At 35.3% G+C, this 16930-nt stretch overlaps 1 protein-coding gene across 2 annotated transcripts in view; it reads right to left on the bottom strand.

Annotated features, from left to right (window-relative positions):
* The window catches only part of LOC145672399 (uncharacterized), a 290548-nt gene that overhangs the window by 15178 nt on the left and 258440 nt on the right, over positions 1–16930 (bottom strand). For both annotated transcript variants that reach the window (XM_081741553.1, XM_081741554.1), the window contains exon 7: positions 1869–2007. In XM_081741553.1, the coding sequence (XP_081597679.1) occupies positions 1869–2007 (139 nt within the window). The remainder of the gene's footprint in view (positions 1–1868; positions 2008–16930) is intronic.

Below are 16930 nucleotides of genomic sequence, written 5' to 3'. Positions count from 1 at the left end.
CGTATGTGATGTTGATACGCTTTGTCCTTTGAAACACCCCATAAAAAGACAGGTGGTGACAAATCGAGAGATCGAGTTAGCCATTCCACAGAATACAAACGCACACAACGCACACATTGTTCGAGAGACAACTCTTCCGCCATCCTGTCTGGCACACAGTATAACGGTTCTAAGTCCAGTGACAGTTATTCCCACTCTCAGGCTACACAGTGTTGCCATATCGAAATTTTTTGTCAAGAATTACAAATACTATATACATAATTAGGGCCAACCTGTAGACCAAGACAACACTATACAGACAATTAAACACGTACAATAAGAAATGTATTCGAACGAAGTAAACACTAAAGACAAAACAAATTTCAAATTAATACACAAATAAATCAATACACAAATTAATTTCTATTTAGGACATGTATAATGTATTTCCGACTCCTTTTTTTTTGGGGGGGGGGGGGTATTTTACCCTAGGGATGTGCTAAGGACGTCCAAACTGCTACACAACACATTTTTCCGAGAAGTTTCCCGTATTTTACCGATTTTTATTCCGAACTTGGCATCCGTGAGGAGTGCATATTTTATCAGTTTAAACATTTGCTTAATTCTAAAGAGAAAGTACGTACGAGCCATGAATCCAAGGTAATTACGTACGAGCAGGTCCTTTCTGAAATGTTTTGTTTGTTTGTTTCTTTGAAACTATCGGTTTTTATTATTTTTTTATCTTGATACATATCACCTGTATTTCAATAATTCCAAAATCAATTCGAGTCATTTACATGCATTAGTTTCTTTGATATTTTCCTGGAGAACCTGGCTCCCACTAGGAGCACCCAAATTGTAAGAAATTCCTTTCTCCCGAAAATTTCTAAAAATTTTTGAGTTTAAGAATCGTGCTTCTATTTTCTGTCAGTTGTGCCGAGCAAAGCTATTGTGTATTTACAAAGCAACTGTCAGTTTTCGTATTAAACAGGGGTTTGGGAGGTGATTCCTGACACCAAAATAAGACAAAAAATATAGACCATCCTGGGTGCATAAATGCTTCCTTTCGGAGTTATAGGCTGTCGAAAACATGAAAAAATGAACTTTAAGGTTCATAGCTTCAAAACTATGGGGCCTTTGTTAGTCGGATTCGGGTCAGGACTTTACTTAGGAACTAATATGTGCCCTATACAAGTTTCAGAACCCTGCGATACTTCCGCAACAATTTTTATAGAGGTAGTTGTTGAGTACTTCAAATTATATGCCCGTAGCCAAACTTCCTCTATAAAAAATGCTTCGTGAGTACCTTAGGATTCTGAAACATATATTTTTGGATATTACACGTATTAGTTCCTCAGTGAAGTCTTGACCCGACTAAGGTAGATTCCATAGTTTTGGAGATATGGACCTTTGAAGTTAAGTTTTTCATGTTTTCGACAGCCTATAACTCCAAAAGGAAGCATTTGTGCACTCAGGATGGTCTATACATTTTGTCTTATTTTGGTGTTAGGAATCACCTCCCAAACGTTGTCGGTGTTGTTTTGAAACACACTGTCAGGCCCGTATCTAAGGGGGGGCTGGGCCTCCCTAAATTTTTACTGGCCCCCTAAAATTTTCACGGTAGGCTTGCAAATGAACTATAATATGGTTGGATTGGGCCCCCCTAACTTCTATCGGCCCCCGTACATTTTTGGGCTGGCTACCGGCCTGCACCCTGTATATACATGATTATTGTACTTGTATATACTTTTTAATAGAAAATAGTTTGTTACGTGTTGTCCTGTATCGGAAGTGATTTTTTTTTTTTTTTTTTTTTTGCCTCTTTGTAGCCACTGAAAATAATTTAATGTTAGCAATGAATGTTTCTACATGGATGTCTGATTTCTTACCTGGCCCCTCGAGATGTGTCCTTTTCCTTCGTGATCAACTTCTTGCATGGCCCTGCGAAGGCGATCGACCTCTGACGTCATTAGCGTTCTCTCCAAATCAATGATCAATTTGGCTATATCTCGCTCAGCGAACATCTTCCTGTAACGTCAGACATTTTTTTTTTTTTTTTTTGACAATTAGCATAGATGAAGATGAATTATCTAAACCTGGCACAAGCAATAAGCATTTCACTGGTAGGAAAAGACAACACGTAAGAGCCTGATTTACTAAAAATACTACAAAATATACCATTTTTCTTCTGCTTGTTTATTCATAAGTGAAAGGAGATAATGAAATACAACTTACCACAATCATAGATAATGTTATTTTACAACAACAAAATATGAACCTGAAGAATGTTCAGTGTTGTCATCCATCAGGGTTGCCACATTCGAGAATCGCGATGATGCCAAACATGGGAGTCGTATGGGCCCCACTTCAGGAAACTTTTTGGCCCCTTGGTTCCTGCCTCAGGACCCATGGTCCCTGGCCGGGGTCAATGACCTAGGGGTACATAGGACCACCCCCTCTAAATTTTGGCAGGGGTACCATGGCCCACCCCCTAAATTTTGGCAGGGGTATAGGACCACCCCCCTTAAATTTTGGAAATTGCCAAATCTAAAAATTTGGTATGGTAGGGTAGGACCATAGTATGTACCTCTATCAGTATTGGGGGTCTATGTCGTTCCCTTTCATGGGTAAAAAATTGCCAAAAATCAAATTTCGGGGGTTTATGACCTAATTTATCCCCTTGGATGAGGTGTTATTACCCTATATGGTTATATGGGCGTATACAGGGGTCCATTCCCTTTCATAAGACATGGGTATATTAATGCACCCCTTGAAAAATTTGGGAGGGGTACCTTGGCCCACCCCTTAAATTTTGGAAATTGCCAAATCTAAAAATTTGGTATGGTAGCCTAGGACCACAGTATGTACCTCTATCAGTATTGGGGGTCAATGTCGTTCCCTTTCATGGGTAAAAAATTGCCAAAAATTCACATTTCGGAGGTTTTTGACCTAATTTATCCCCTTGGATGAGGTGTTATTACCCTATATAGTTATATGGGCGTATACAGGGGTCCATTACCTTTCATAAGACATGGGTATATTAATGCACCCATTGAAAAATTTGGGAGGGGTACCTTGGCCCACCCCTTAAATTTTGGAAATTGCCCAATTTAAACATTTGGTATTATAGTATAGGACCCTAATATGTATTATGATAAATTTGGGTGGTCCACCTCATTCCCTTTTAGGGGTACAAAATTGCCAAAAATATAAACGTAAGCAATACGTTGTACCACGTGTTTGGTTTTCGACCTAATTTATCCCCTTGGATGAGGCCCTATTACCTTATATGTTTATATGAGCATATACAGGGGTCCATTACTTTTCATAAGACATGGGTATATTAATGCACCCATTGCAAATTTGGGAGGGTTACCTTGGCCCACCCCTTAAATTTTGGAAATTGCCCAATTTAAACATTGGGTATTATAGTATAGGACCCTAATATGTATTATGATAAATTTGGGTGGTCCACCTCGTTCCCTTTTAGGGGTACAAAATTGCCAAATTTTAGTACAACCACGTGTTTGGTCTTTTGACCCAATTTATTGCCTTGGATGAGGTCCTATTACCTTATATGGTTATTTGGTTATGTATAGGGGTCTATTACCTATCATAAGACATAGGTACATTTGTGCACCCCGGGAGGAGTACCTTGGCCCACCCCTTAAATCTTGGAAATTGCCCAATTTAAACATTTGGTATTATAGTATAGGACCCTAATATATATATTACTATAACCTCGTTCCCTTTTAGGGGTACAAAATTGCCAAAAATATAAACGTAAGCAATACGTTGTACCACGTGTTTGGTTTTTGACCTAATTTATTCCATTGGATGAGGTCCTATTACCTTATATCGTTATATGGTCGTGTATAGGGGTCCATTACCTATCATAAGACATAGGTACATTTGTGCACTCCTTTAAATTTTTGGTAGGGGTACATTGGACCAGCCCTTCAATTTTGGAAATTGCTCAATTTAAACATTTGGTATTATAGTATAGAACCCTAATATATATTACTATAAATTTGGGTGGTTCACCACGTTTCCTTTGATGGGTACGAAATTGCCAAATTTTAGTACAACCACGTGTTTGGTTTTGGCTCAATTTATCCCCTTGGATGAGGTCCTATTACCTTATATGGTTATATGATCATGTATAGGGGTCCATTCCATATCCCCTTAAATTTTGGAAATTTTCCAATTTAAGCATTCTGTATCATAGTACATGACCTCAACATGTATCATGATAAATTTGGGTGGTCCATCTTGTTCCCTTTCATGGGTAAAAATTACTAAAATATTAACATAAGCAATATGTTGTACCATGCGTTTGGTTTTTGGCCCAATTTCTTCCCTTTGATGGGGTTCTATTACCTTATATGGTTATATGGTCATGTATATGGGTTCATTTCCTATCATAAGACATGGGTACATTGACGCACCCTTTAAAATTTTGGGAGGGGGTATCTTGGCTCATCCACTCGGTTTTAGAAATTGTTTAATATAAGCATTTGGTATCATAGTACAGGACTTCAATATGTACCACTATAAATTTGGATGGTCCACATTGTTCCCTTTCATGGGTAAAAAACTACCAAAAATCGAATTTCGGAGGTTATTGACCCCTTTGATAAGGATTTAGCACGTTATATGGTTTATTACCTTTATATGTTTATGTTCCCTTTTAAATTTGGGAATTATCAAATAACAAAATTCGGTAAACGTTTTCTAGGACCCATTGGTGTTCCTCTTATGGCCAAATATTCAAAATTTAAATGTTATTGACCGGCTTTATTATTGAATAAGTACAGGATTTATTACTTTTTTCATAAGACACAGGTGTATTTGTGTACCAATCTTAAATTTTGGGAGGGGGTACAGTTCTTATTGTCGTATCAATAATTGGTAATTGGATAGTATCTCATTCATTGGGTAAATCATTATGATCACGTGATCTGTTATTAACCTATGATGGGATTAGGAGTCCAGGACATTGGTACATTAAAACTTTGTAGTATAATTTGAGAATGCGTCATTGGTTTTGATTATTCACTCCAAATATAAACGTAAGCAAGACGTTGTACCACGTGATTGTCCTTGATGAGGTAGTGTACAGGGATTCATTTCCTTTGTTGTGGTACTTCTTAAGTTTGAGTACACACACACTTCTAGAAAACAGTTGGTTCTACTCAGGTAAACAATTGACGGACATTATTGACCTTATTGAACATATAATGATATGATTAACTCTAAGACTTAGGTATATCAAGAGAAGTATTCTTTAAATTTGGGAATGGTGATAAACAGAATTTTAACATAAGGCGCGAAATTTGAAACAATACATTGAACTTTAGTCACAGCTCATAGTCTAAGATCATTGGTGGTGATTGATTTGACCTTGAGCTTTAGAAATCTGATAGCTAACCTTATTGAATCTTATGACTCATAGACGAAAGGCAATACATGCTACAACAGTTTAAAATTTAATCATAAGGTGATGTAATCTGACACTAGCAAAGTTATTGTTAATGCAATTTGATTGGATGATCACTATCTTTCGTGCAATCTGATTGGTTGATCACTATCTTTCGTGCAATCTGATTGGTTGATGAGTTTCAAATCTTTGCTGTATTCAGTTTTTAAGTTTTGTTTCACATTTAAAAATCTTGGTTTCGTTCAACATTTTGCACTCACTGATAAATATGATCAAAACCGTTTATTTGTTAATCGAATAGTTAAAACCGGATAAAGTTTGACGGTTAACCTGAAACGTAAAATTTTTAGTTTGAATTTTTTTTTTTGCTTGAAACATTTTGTTTGAAAATTCTTGCTTTCAAATTTTTGCTTGAATTTTTTGTTTCAGAATTTTGTTTAAAATTTTTTTGACAACTTTTGTTTCAAAATTTTTTTGTTTGAAATTTTTTCGTTTCAAAATTTTGTTTAAAATTTTTGTTTGAAATTTTTCGTTTCCAAATTTTTTTGTTTGAAATTTTTTGTTTCAAAATTTTGTTTGAAATTTTTTTTTCGTTTCAAAATTTTGTTTGAATTTCTTTCGTTTGAAATTTTTTTTCGTTTCAAAATTTTGTTTCAAAGATTGGTTTGACATTTTTAAAATTTGTGCACTCATTAGTAAAGAACCGGAACTGTTTAGAACTAAAACCTTTGACAACATTGTGGTGCAATAGTACACGTCAGAACATGATAACGCAACGTCATCAGTTTTGCATCATATATAAGTATCGTTCGAGTTAGTATTCATGATAACGTCATCATGGCTACTTGTCTGCAGTTTCTAAACACACGTGATGTGATGAAATCATTTACCAAGATTACTGATTTGCAACAGAATGTACCTTATAGAATCTTAGCTAGCCAAATGATCCCTACAAAGTTTGGATTAAGAATCGTAGTGAAGCTTGAAAATGATAAAAATATAATTTTACCAGCAAGATATTTTCCCATGGAAGCATCGAAACAAGAAGAACTGCTGCGTTTCTTAAATACTGGATCTGTATCTTTATGCTATAAAAGACTCTTGGGCCGAAGTCATCAATTTGAATTTAGTACACAGCAATTGTGATGAAATCATGAATCAGCACATTAGACATAGTTGTATGAATGTGATTGGTCAGCATGACGTCAGCAACTGTGATGAAACCATGAATTCAAATGTCAGCACATTCCTTTCCAATGACGACAGCCGTAGTTCTATAAATCAACCAATACCGTGAAATCATTTGAGCAAGTGCTTTTCAGGAGGAAAGATGTGTACTTCTAACGATAAAGAGTTCATCTTCGCAAGATATTATCCAATAAATATATTTCAAACAAAACATGTGATGATTGGTATCAGTGCTAGAACATTTGAACCTGTGATTCGATTGGGCAAAGCAGAACAATTTGGTGTACAACTGACCTGTGAAGAATGGCACGAATCGACCAAATGAACGATTATTTTCATGATGAGCTAAATGTGACCATAGTCAAATCATTAGGCTCAAATCATGAAGTGGTGCTGCGTACAGTCCTCGAAGAGAAGATGGTGCTGTTACGTAAGAAGAGTACATTCCATGTCCCTCGCAACATGGTGTATCTAACGGAAACAGAATGGAACAAATTTATAAACGTATTCCAGTGTGTGAAACATGCAGTGGAAGTGTGCAACAAAACTAGTATATTCCTGAAAAAGTACTATTTTGAAAAATGTGTTATGCATATTGTACAACATGTATCTAGATATTGTGATGGTTGTCAACATCGTTCGTGGGTGCATACCTGTATTGATAAACAGTTTATTTGTGATCAAATGGACATTGAGTTTCCACCAATTGATATTGCATTAGATCTTAAAAGACTTCAATTGGAATTAAAATTATATGCTAAAGACAAACTAGTGCAAGAAGTTCAAAATACATTGTATCGACAATATCCAGAACCACTATCTGGTATGGATGTATGTGGAGTGTAATAAAATGATCCATTTCAATGAATTGTGTTTTTTCATTTCAAGTACAACCCCAGGTTCTGACGTGTACTATTGCACCACAATGTTGTCAAAGGTTTTAGTTCTAAACAGTTCCGGTTCTTTACTAATGAGTGCACAAATTTTAAAAATGTCAAACCAATCTTTGAAACAAAATTTTGAAACGAAAAAAAATTTCAAACGAAAGAAATTCAAACAAAATTTTGAAACGAAAAAAAATTTCAAACAAAATTTTGAAACAAAAAATTTCAAACAAAAAAATTTGGAAACGAAAAATTTCAAACAAAAATTTTAAACAAAATTTTGAAACGAAAAAATTTCAAACAAAAAAATTTTGAAACAAAAGTTGTCAAAAAAATTTCAAACAAAATTCTGAAACAAAAAATTCAAGCAAAAATTTGAAAGCAAGAATTTTCAAACAAAATGTTTCAAGCAAAAAAAAATTTCAAACTAAAAATTTTACGTTTCAGGTTAACCGTCAAACTTTATCCGGTTTTTAACTATTCGATTAACAAATAAACGGTTTTGATCATATTTATCAGTGAGTGCAAAATGTTGAACGAAACCAAGATTTTTAAATGTGAAACAAAACTTAAAAACTGAATACAGCAAAGATTTGAAACTCATCAACCAATCAGATTGCACGAAAGATAGTGATCAACCAATCAGATTGCACGAAAGATAGTGATCATCCAATCAAATTGCATTAACAATAACTTTGCTAGTGTCAGATTACATCACCTTATGATTAAATTTTAAACTGTTGTAGCATGTATTGCCTTTCGTCTATGAGTCATAAGATTCAATAAGGTTAGCTATCAGATTTCTAAAGCTCAAGGTCAAATCAATCACCACCAATGATCTTAGACTATGAGCTGTGACTAAAGTTCAATGTATTGTTTCAAATTTCGCGCCTTATGTTAAAATTCTGTTTATCACCATTCCCAAATTTAAAGAATACTTCTCTTGATATACCTAAGTCTTAGAGTTAATCATATCATTATATGTTCAATAAGGTCAATAATGTCCGTCAATTGTTTACCTGAGTAGAACCAACTGTTTTCTAGAAGTGTGTGTGTACTCAAACTTAAGAAGTACCACAACAAAGGAAATGAATCCCTGTACACTACCTCATCAAGGACAATCACGTGGTACAACGTCTTGCTTACGTTTATATTTGGAGTGAATAATCAAAACCAATGACGCATTCTCAAATTATACTACAAAGTTTTAATGTACCAATGTCCTGGACTCCTAATCCCATCATAGGTTAATAACAGATCACGTGATCATAATGATTTACCCAATGAATGAGATACTATCCAATTACCAATTATTGATACGACAATAAGAACTGTACCCCCTCCCAAAATTTAAGATTGGTACACAAATACACCTGTGTCTTATGAAAAAAGTAATAAATCCTGTACTTATTCAATAATAAAGCCGGTCAATAACATTTAAATTTTGAATATTTGGCCATAAGAGGAACACCAATGGGTCCTAGAAAACGTTTACCGAATTTTGTTATTTGATAATTCCCAAATTTAAAAGGGAACATAAACATATAAAGGTAATAAACCATATAACGTGCTAAATCCTTACCAAAGGGGTCAATAACCTCCGAAATTCGATTTTTGGTAGTTTTTTACCCATGAAAGGGAACGATGTGGACCATCCAAATTTATAGTGGTACATATTGAAGTCCTGTACTATGATACCAAATGCTTATATTAAACAATTTCTAAAACCGAGTGGATGAGCCAAGATACCCCCTCCCAAAATTTTAAAGGGTGCGTCAATGTACCCATGTCTTATGATAGGAAATGAACCCATATACATGACCATATAACCATATAAGGTAATAGAACCCCATCAAAGGGAAGAAATTGGGCCAAAAACCAAACGCATGGTACAACATATTGCTTATGTTAATATTTTAGTAATTTTTACCCATGAAAGGGAACAAGATGGACCACCCAAATTTATCATGATACATGTTGAGGTCATGTACTATGATACAGAATGCTTAAATTGGAAAATTTCCAAAATTTAAGGGGATATGGAATGGACCCCTATACATGATCATATAACCATATAAGGTAATAGGACCTCATCCAAGGGGATAAATTGAGCCAAAACCAAACACGTGGTTGTACTAAAATTTGGCAATTTCGTACCCATCAAAGGAAACGTGGTGAACCACCCAAATTTATAGTAATATATATTAGGGTTCTATACTATAATACCAAACATGTAAAAGGGGCAATTTCCAAAATTAAAGGGGTGGGCCAAAGTACCCCTCCCGGGGTGCATCATTATACCCATGTCTTATGATAGGGAATGGACCAATATACATGACCATATAACCATATAAGGTAATAGGACCTCATCCAAGGGGATAAATTGTGCCAAAAAAACCAACCACGTGGTTGTACTAAAATTTGGCGAATTTGTACCCCTTAAAGGGAACGAGGTGGACCACCCAAATTTATCATAATACATATTAGGGTCCTATACTATAATACCAAATGTTTAAATTGAGCAATTTCCAAAATTGAAGGGCTGGTCCAATGTATCCCTACCAAAAATTTAAAGGAGTGCACAAATGTACCTATGTCTTATGATAGGTAATAGACCCCTATACACGACCATATAACGATATAAGGTAATAGGACCTCATCCAATGGAATAAATTAGGTCAAAAACCAAACACGTGGTACAACGTATTGCTTACGTTTATATTTTTGGCAATTTTGTACCCCTAAAAGGGAACGAGGTTATAGTAATATATATATTAGGGTCCTATACTATAATACCAAATGTTTAAATTGGGCAATTTCCAAGATTTAAGGGGTGGGCCAAGGTACCCCTCCCGGGGTGCACAAATGTACCTATGTCTTATGATAGGTAATAGACCCCTATACATAACCAAATAACCATATAAGGTAATAGGACCTCATCCAAGGCAATAAATTGGGTCAAAAGACCAAACACGTGGTTGTACTAAAATTTGGCAATTTTGTACCCCTAAAAGGGAACAAGGTGGACCACCCAAATTTATCATAATACATATTAGGGTCCTATACTATAATACCAAATGTTTAAATTGGGCAATTTCCAAAATTTAAGGGGTGGGCCAAGGTACCCCTCCCAAATTTTTCAATGGGTGCATTAATATACCCATGTCTTATGAAAAGTAATGGACCCCTGTATATGCTCATATAAACATATAAGGTAATAGGGCCTCATCCAAGGGGATAAATTAGGTCGAAAACCAAACACGTGGTACAACGTATTGCTTACGTTTATATTTTTGGCAATTTTGTACCCCTAAAAGGGAATGAGGTGGACCACCCAAATTTATCATAATACATATTAGGGTCCTATACTATAATACCAAATGTTTAAATTGGGCAATTTCCAAAATTTAAGGGGTGGGCCTAGGTACCCCTCCCAAATTTTTCAATGGGTGCATTAATATACCCATGTCTTATGAAAGGTAATGGACCCCTGTATACGCCCATATAACTATATAGGGTAATAACACCTCATCCAAGGGGATAAATTAGGTCAAAAACCTCCGAAATGTGAATTTTTGGCAATTTTTACCCATGAAAGGGAACGACATTGACCCCCAATACTGATAGAGGTACATACTGTGGTCCTAGGCTACCATACCAAATTTTTAGATTTGGCAATTTCCAAAATTTAAGGGGTGGGCCAAGGTACCCCTCCCAAATTTTTCAAGGGGTGCATTAATATACCCATGTCTTATGAAAGGGAATGGACCCCTGTATACGCCCATATAACCATATAGGGTAATAACACCTCATCCAAGGGGATAAATTAGGTCAAAAACCCCCGAAATTTGACTTTTTGGCAATTTTTTACCCATGAAAGGGAACGACATAGACCCCCAATACTGATAGAGGTACATACTATGGTCCTACCCTACCATACCAAATTTTTAGATTTGGCAATTTCCAAAATTTAAGGGGGGTGGTCCTATACCCCTGCCAAAATTTAGGGGGTGGGCCATGGTACCCCTGCCAAAATTTAGAGGGGGTGGTCCTATGTACCCCTAGGTCATTGACCCCGGCCAGGGACCATGGGTCCTGAGGCAGGGACCCAGGGGCCAAAAAGTTTCCTGAAGTGGGTCCCATACTACTATGGGTCTGAATTATGCTAGATTTTTGTAAAATATGCCAGATTTTCAAATTATCTTTCCTAATTAATTTTAAAGACCCGCCACTAGAGGAACGATCTCAACTGCATATAACGTTTTTGTATCACGTTTTGGTATCCAGATCCAATTCTGATTCCTGTAGAGCAAACACGGTAAAAGATATCGAGAAATGTTCTTTTGCTGTCGATTCAGCGTCCCAAGAATATGTTCCATCTTCTCCGTAGTAGTATTTACAGCACTTGAGATCACTGTTGTGTCCCTGGGTCCCGTGCTAAAGGGCCATGGTCTTTGACCCAGAGGTCATGGTCTACGGGTACCTAAGACCACCCCTTCTAAGTTCATGTTACATGGTTACGTGAATGGGCATAGGGTTTCTTTTTCTTTTATAGGACACGGCGCCACGGGTATATTAATGTACCCTCTGAAAGTTTGGAAGAGGTACATGGGCCAAAACCTTAAATTTGGGAATTGTGAAAAAAAAAGTGGTAAATGTTCTCTAGGACTTGGATATATAACTCTGTAAATTTGGATCATCCATATCATTTCCTTTTATGGGTACAAAATTGCCCAAAATATAAATTTGGAAGGATTTTGACGTAATGTATCCTCTATAATCAGGGTCTATCACGTTATATGGTTACACGTATAGTTGAGTAGAGGGATTAAGTTTTTCGTAATACATGTATACGTTGATGGTTTCGTTTCAAAATTTGGTAGGGGTTCATTGGCCCTTCTCTTAAATTTGGGAATTGTTGAAAATATATACTGATAAGTGTTCTATAAGGCTTGAATATATACTTCTGAAAATTGGATTGGTGCTGGTTGTCCCCTTCTACGGGTACAAAATTATCAAAAATATATTGTCAAAACTAACAGTTTTTATTTGATAGAAATTTCAAATTTTGTTGGGAAAATGAATTAGCTTGAGGTGGGAATTTTGAATGTTGTGGTTAGTGCTCGCTAACATGATGCTTCATTCTAACATATGATCGTACGAATTAGTACATTGGTTTCTTCTCTTGAACAGGGCACGAATACCATAATACACGCCTTTGATAATATTCTACTCAGACGGGGTTTTCGAATTTTCTTCTTATCCCACAAAAATGAGGGTAATTATTGAAAAAAAATTTCTCAAACACGGGTCTAACAATTGTATTTATTTTTCATAAACCAAGATTCAAAAAAAAAAAAAGGTAGTTTACTCTTCACGGGTGACGTTTTCTCAGACAATTTCTTACAAAGCACCCAGACAGAGAAAAATAAAACATGTGCCGTTCGTAGAAACGTAGGTTACATGCGAAAATCCTGTAGTTTTTGGACTTAACATAATTCAGCATCCGGAGCAAACATATAACTGAAAACTTGTTTTATACGTAATAATTTCCGTATAAGTGTTTCATCTATACGTACTTGTCGTATGAAAGAACGAGTCTCTATATAGGCACACAGGATCTCACATATGTATATAACATATAGCTGATGTATGTAACATACTTATACACAGTGGCGCTGATTGGACGTTAAAAGTGGGGGGGGGCACGACATGATCTGAATGTTTTTATATCAGTGTTAGTTTTCCTGGTTCTTTCTAACCCTTTGTATGACGAAAGGTTGTATAACTAATAGGATACTATCTTTTTTCAGTCAAAATATTGTATATCGTATTTCACATTTTATTAAGTAAATTGACAAGAGAAACGCAAGTAGGTACTGGCCCTTTGTACTCTTAAACAACGAAGGTGTAAGAAGGGATTTGATTCCTTGCTCATAAACACTTTAAAATTCTCTCTGGAAAATTGTGTGATCAGATTATTTAATAACAAAGTTACAAAACAAATAAGTAGAAAGGATAATAATAATCATAGTAATGAATAATGAGGCTTGTTTCGTAAACTGGAGAACTGAACAACTTATATTTTTAATTCCGCACATGCCATTAAATGTATGTTACTACTCTAGAAAATGAAAGACACTAAATACTACAAGCATTTACAAGTTAAATACTACGACATTTAAAGAAATACGCAATTGCAATATTAATTGCTTTGGATTGCAATTAAAATGCAATTTCTGTAGCTTTCTTAACTTCACAGGAAGATAAATAACCAATACGTACTCACGCAACGGCATATGGCGCCATTTTTTTTCTGTGAGCCAGTAATACATACAAAAACTTTATATTTCCAAATGAAACTGTATACATTAAGGGGTCACTTCAAAAAACTTGGGGTAACTGCCCCCTCTTGCCCCCCGAATCGCCGCCCCTGCTTATACATATATAATACACGGAAGATTGTTAGATGTCAGACATCATGCAGAGGAATGATGTAACATTTAAGAGTGAAAAAGGCTGTACGTATGTAGCATCATATGAATAATATGCTCCGTACAGATTTCCGTAATAAACATATGAATACCGTATATTTTACAGTAAATCGCTGTCCGGATAACATATTTTTCCGATATTCTTACACGAACTGATTTTTCCTGCGCCAGCCTGTAAATTAGTTATGAATGGAAATATAGAGCAAAATTAAATATTGTAGTCAGTGTTTGAAATGAAATGAAATCTTTAAGTTTTACGTCCTACGATTATGCCGGTTAGGCTAAAGGAGACGGTGATGATGAGAGATGAGTGAAATGAAGCAAGTGAGAGGAAACAGGAGAACCCCGAGGAAACCCACGAGCACGGTGCTTGTCCACCACAAAGTCCACACGGCGCGAGCTGGGATCGAACCAGGGACCCCAAGCACCGGAAATGAACGCTCTACCACTGAGATACTGCGCCCCCTAGTCAGTGTTTGACTTACTGGTGCCATATGAGAGATATATTAACCTCTGTAAAGAAATAAGTGTTGCTATAGTATAGGGAATGTATTTATAGAGACTGGAAAATATACGGCATGTATGATATTACTTTTATACGTAATGATTCTCTCTGACGTACTTTCGGAACCTTTGAACTCCCAGAGGTAGTCAACTGCTTCCACCGAGCTATGACAAATTAAATTGCGATTAAATGTTACTCTTGTTCAGGGCAAATCTTTTATCAAAGGAAGGATCCTCTCTATATATAAAGTCTTAGAAGCTCCAATGGCCAAAATGGATGTAACAGGACTGAATACGTTACATAACACAGTTAATTGGTTCCGCGATATCCAAAACTGTGTTGATTGAGGCCTATTTACGATGCATTTAAATTGAATATATTCATCACAAAAATGTAGGAAAATTAGTAATAATAAAAGCTTATTTTCTTTGAAAAATGCTGAATTGGAAAACCTATTACTAATTTGTAAATATAATTAAAGCCTTATTAGTGCAAAACCGCATTGTTCGAACGTAGTATTCAAGGATTTTCAGTGTGTGTGTATAGCATATATCAGAATCTCAATACAGGCTCTCATATTTTGATTAACCTCCCTTTAAAAAAAATGAAAGAAAGTATGTCTCAATGCTTTCCCCTTAATTCATATACTAATGTAAAGGACTATATGGAAGCCAGCAAGAGAAGATATCTGACAGCTCCCAATAACGTTGCCACTACTCATGTGCAGGGCCGGATTTAGGCATGGGCCACATGGGCTCGGGACCAGGGCGACAAATCCCTCTCTGCATGATTTTTTTCTTTTAGCGAAAAAAAAAATCAGTATTGGAAATCCTCATATGAGAACTTGAAAAATGAATTAAAACTTGATTTTTTTTTTTTTTACTTAATTCCGACGAGAAATAAGTAAGTGCCATATATGACACACTTACAACTCACAAAGAACATGCCAGATGACACCAAAATCTCTTATTCATACATGTCAAGATCTCACACAGCAGACAAAACAGTCATTTGATGCCTTTGATAAATCACAAAAAAGCTAGTGAAAAAAGGGTATGTGCTATATATGGCACGGCATGCGGTAAGGGGTTAAAGAACAGAAATTTTTAAAAGCATTGTTTTAAAAAAACGATAAAACTATTGAAAATACATATTCAACCAACGACTTAATAAAATAAGCGAAAGCTATTTTTTTTTAATGGCCGTGACTACGATAATATTGTACGAGTAGCAGATTAGTCGTAGCATATACCAGTATTGTCATACTGTAAATGACATAAAGGAGTTAAACCTCAAAGGTAAAGTTGCCTTATTTGCAGATGACAAAACAATACTTTATGTTGAAAACTCTGTCCAAGAACTATTGTGTAATATAAAATACGATTTAAACATTTTAAGTCGGTGGCTTTGCGAAAACAAATTGGTGCTTAATCCCTCCAAAACAGTGTTTCTAGTGTTTCATAAGCCTTCATTTAAAACACGGATCCCTGACAAACTACAGGTAGATGAATTGACTATACTCAGAGCACGTACTGTAAAATACTTAGGTCTGGTACTGGATGAAAATATGAAATGGGACAAACATAAATTAATGTTAACACAGAAGATATCACCAGTTGTGGGAGTTCTCAGTCGTTTACGTAATATCGTACCAAATTCAAGTGTTAGAGCAGTATACTATTCACTCATTCAATCCCACCTATCTTATTTATCGGTAATCTGGCAGAATGGTAGGCAATCAGATATAAAGAGATTAGCAATTCTCCAAAAGAAAGCAATAAAGTCAATGTATGGATTACCTCCCAGATATTCCAGCAATAGTTTGTACATGGTCTCAGGAATATTACCACTAAATTTAATTACAAAAGTTCAAACAAGTATTTTAATCTACAAAATTATAAATTCCCAGACACATATTAATCTCAGGCTTAAAAAAAAAAAAAAAAAACGATATTCATAAATACAATACTAGACGTAGAAATGCACTACATATAAGAAGAATGAACTCAACTAACTATGGCACAAAGAGTGTCAAATACAGGCTACTCAAAACGTATAACGACCTTCCAGATAAACTTAAAAATTGTTGTAGTGAGTATATATTTAAGAAACAGGTGACACAACATTACTGGGAGCAGTTTATAGCTCATTGTAAATAATTGTCACGCTATATGATATTTCCCTAAATTTGTTGTTAGTGTAAATTACTTATATAATGCATAACTATAAAAGTTTCTGTTCATGTATTTCATATATTGTTATTCAAGTTAACATCTTATGCAATATTTTGAATTTCTATTATTGTTCCGTGTATTTAGTAGTTACCATGTATTTCCTTTTCTATATATAATGTACTTTATTTCCATTATTGTTTCTTTATTTTTTCTTTATTTTATTTGTCTCTTTTTAGTCTATGACAAACATATATTGTCATGTTATA

The sequence above is a fragment of the Thermobia domestica genome, chromosome 16, assembly GCF_964235325.1.
Source record: "Thermobia domestica chromosome 16, izTheDome1.hap1.1, whole genome shotgun sequence".
Classification (NCBI taxonomy): domain Eukaryota; kingdom Metazoa; phylum Arthropoda; class Insecta; order Zygentoma; family Lepismatidae; genus Thermobia; species Thermobia domestica.
The sequence above is the reverse complement of the archived record's forward strand: the minus strand, read 5'-3'. Positions and strand labels throughout refer to the sequence as shown.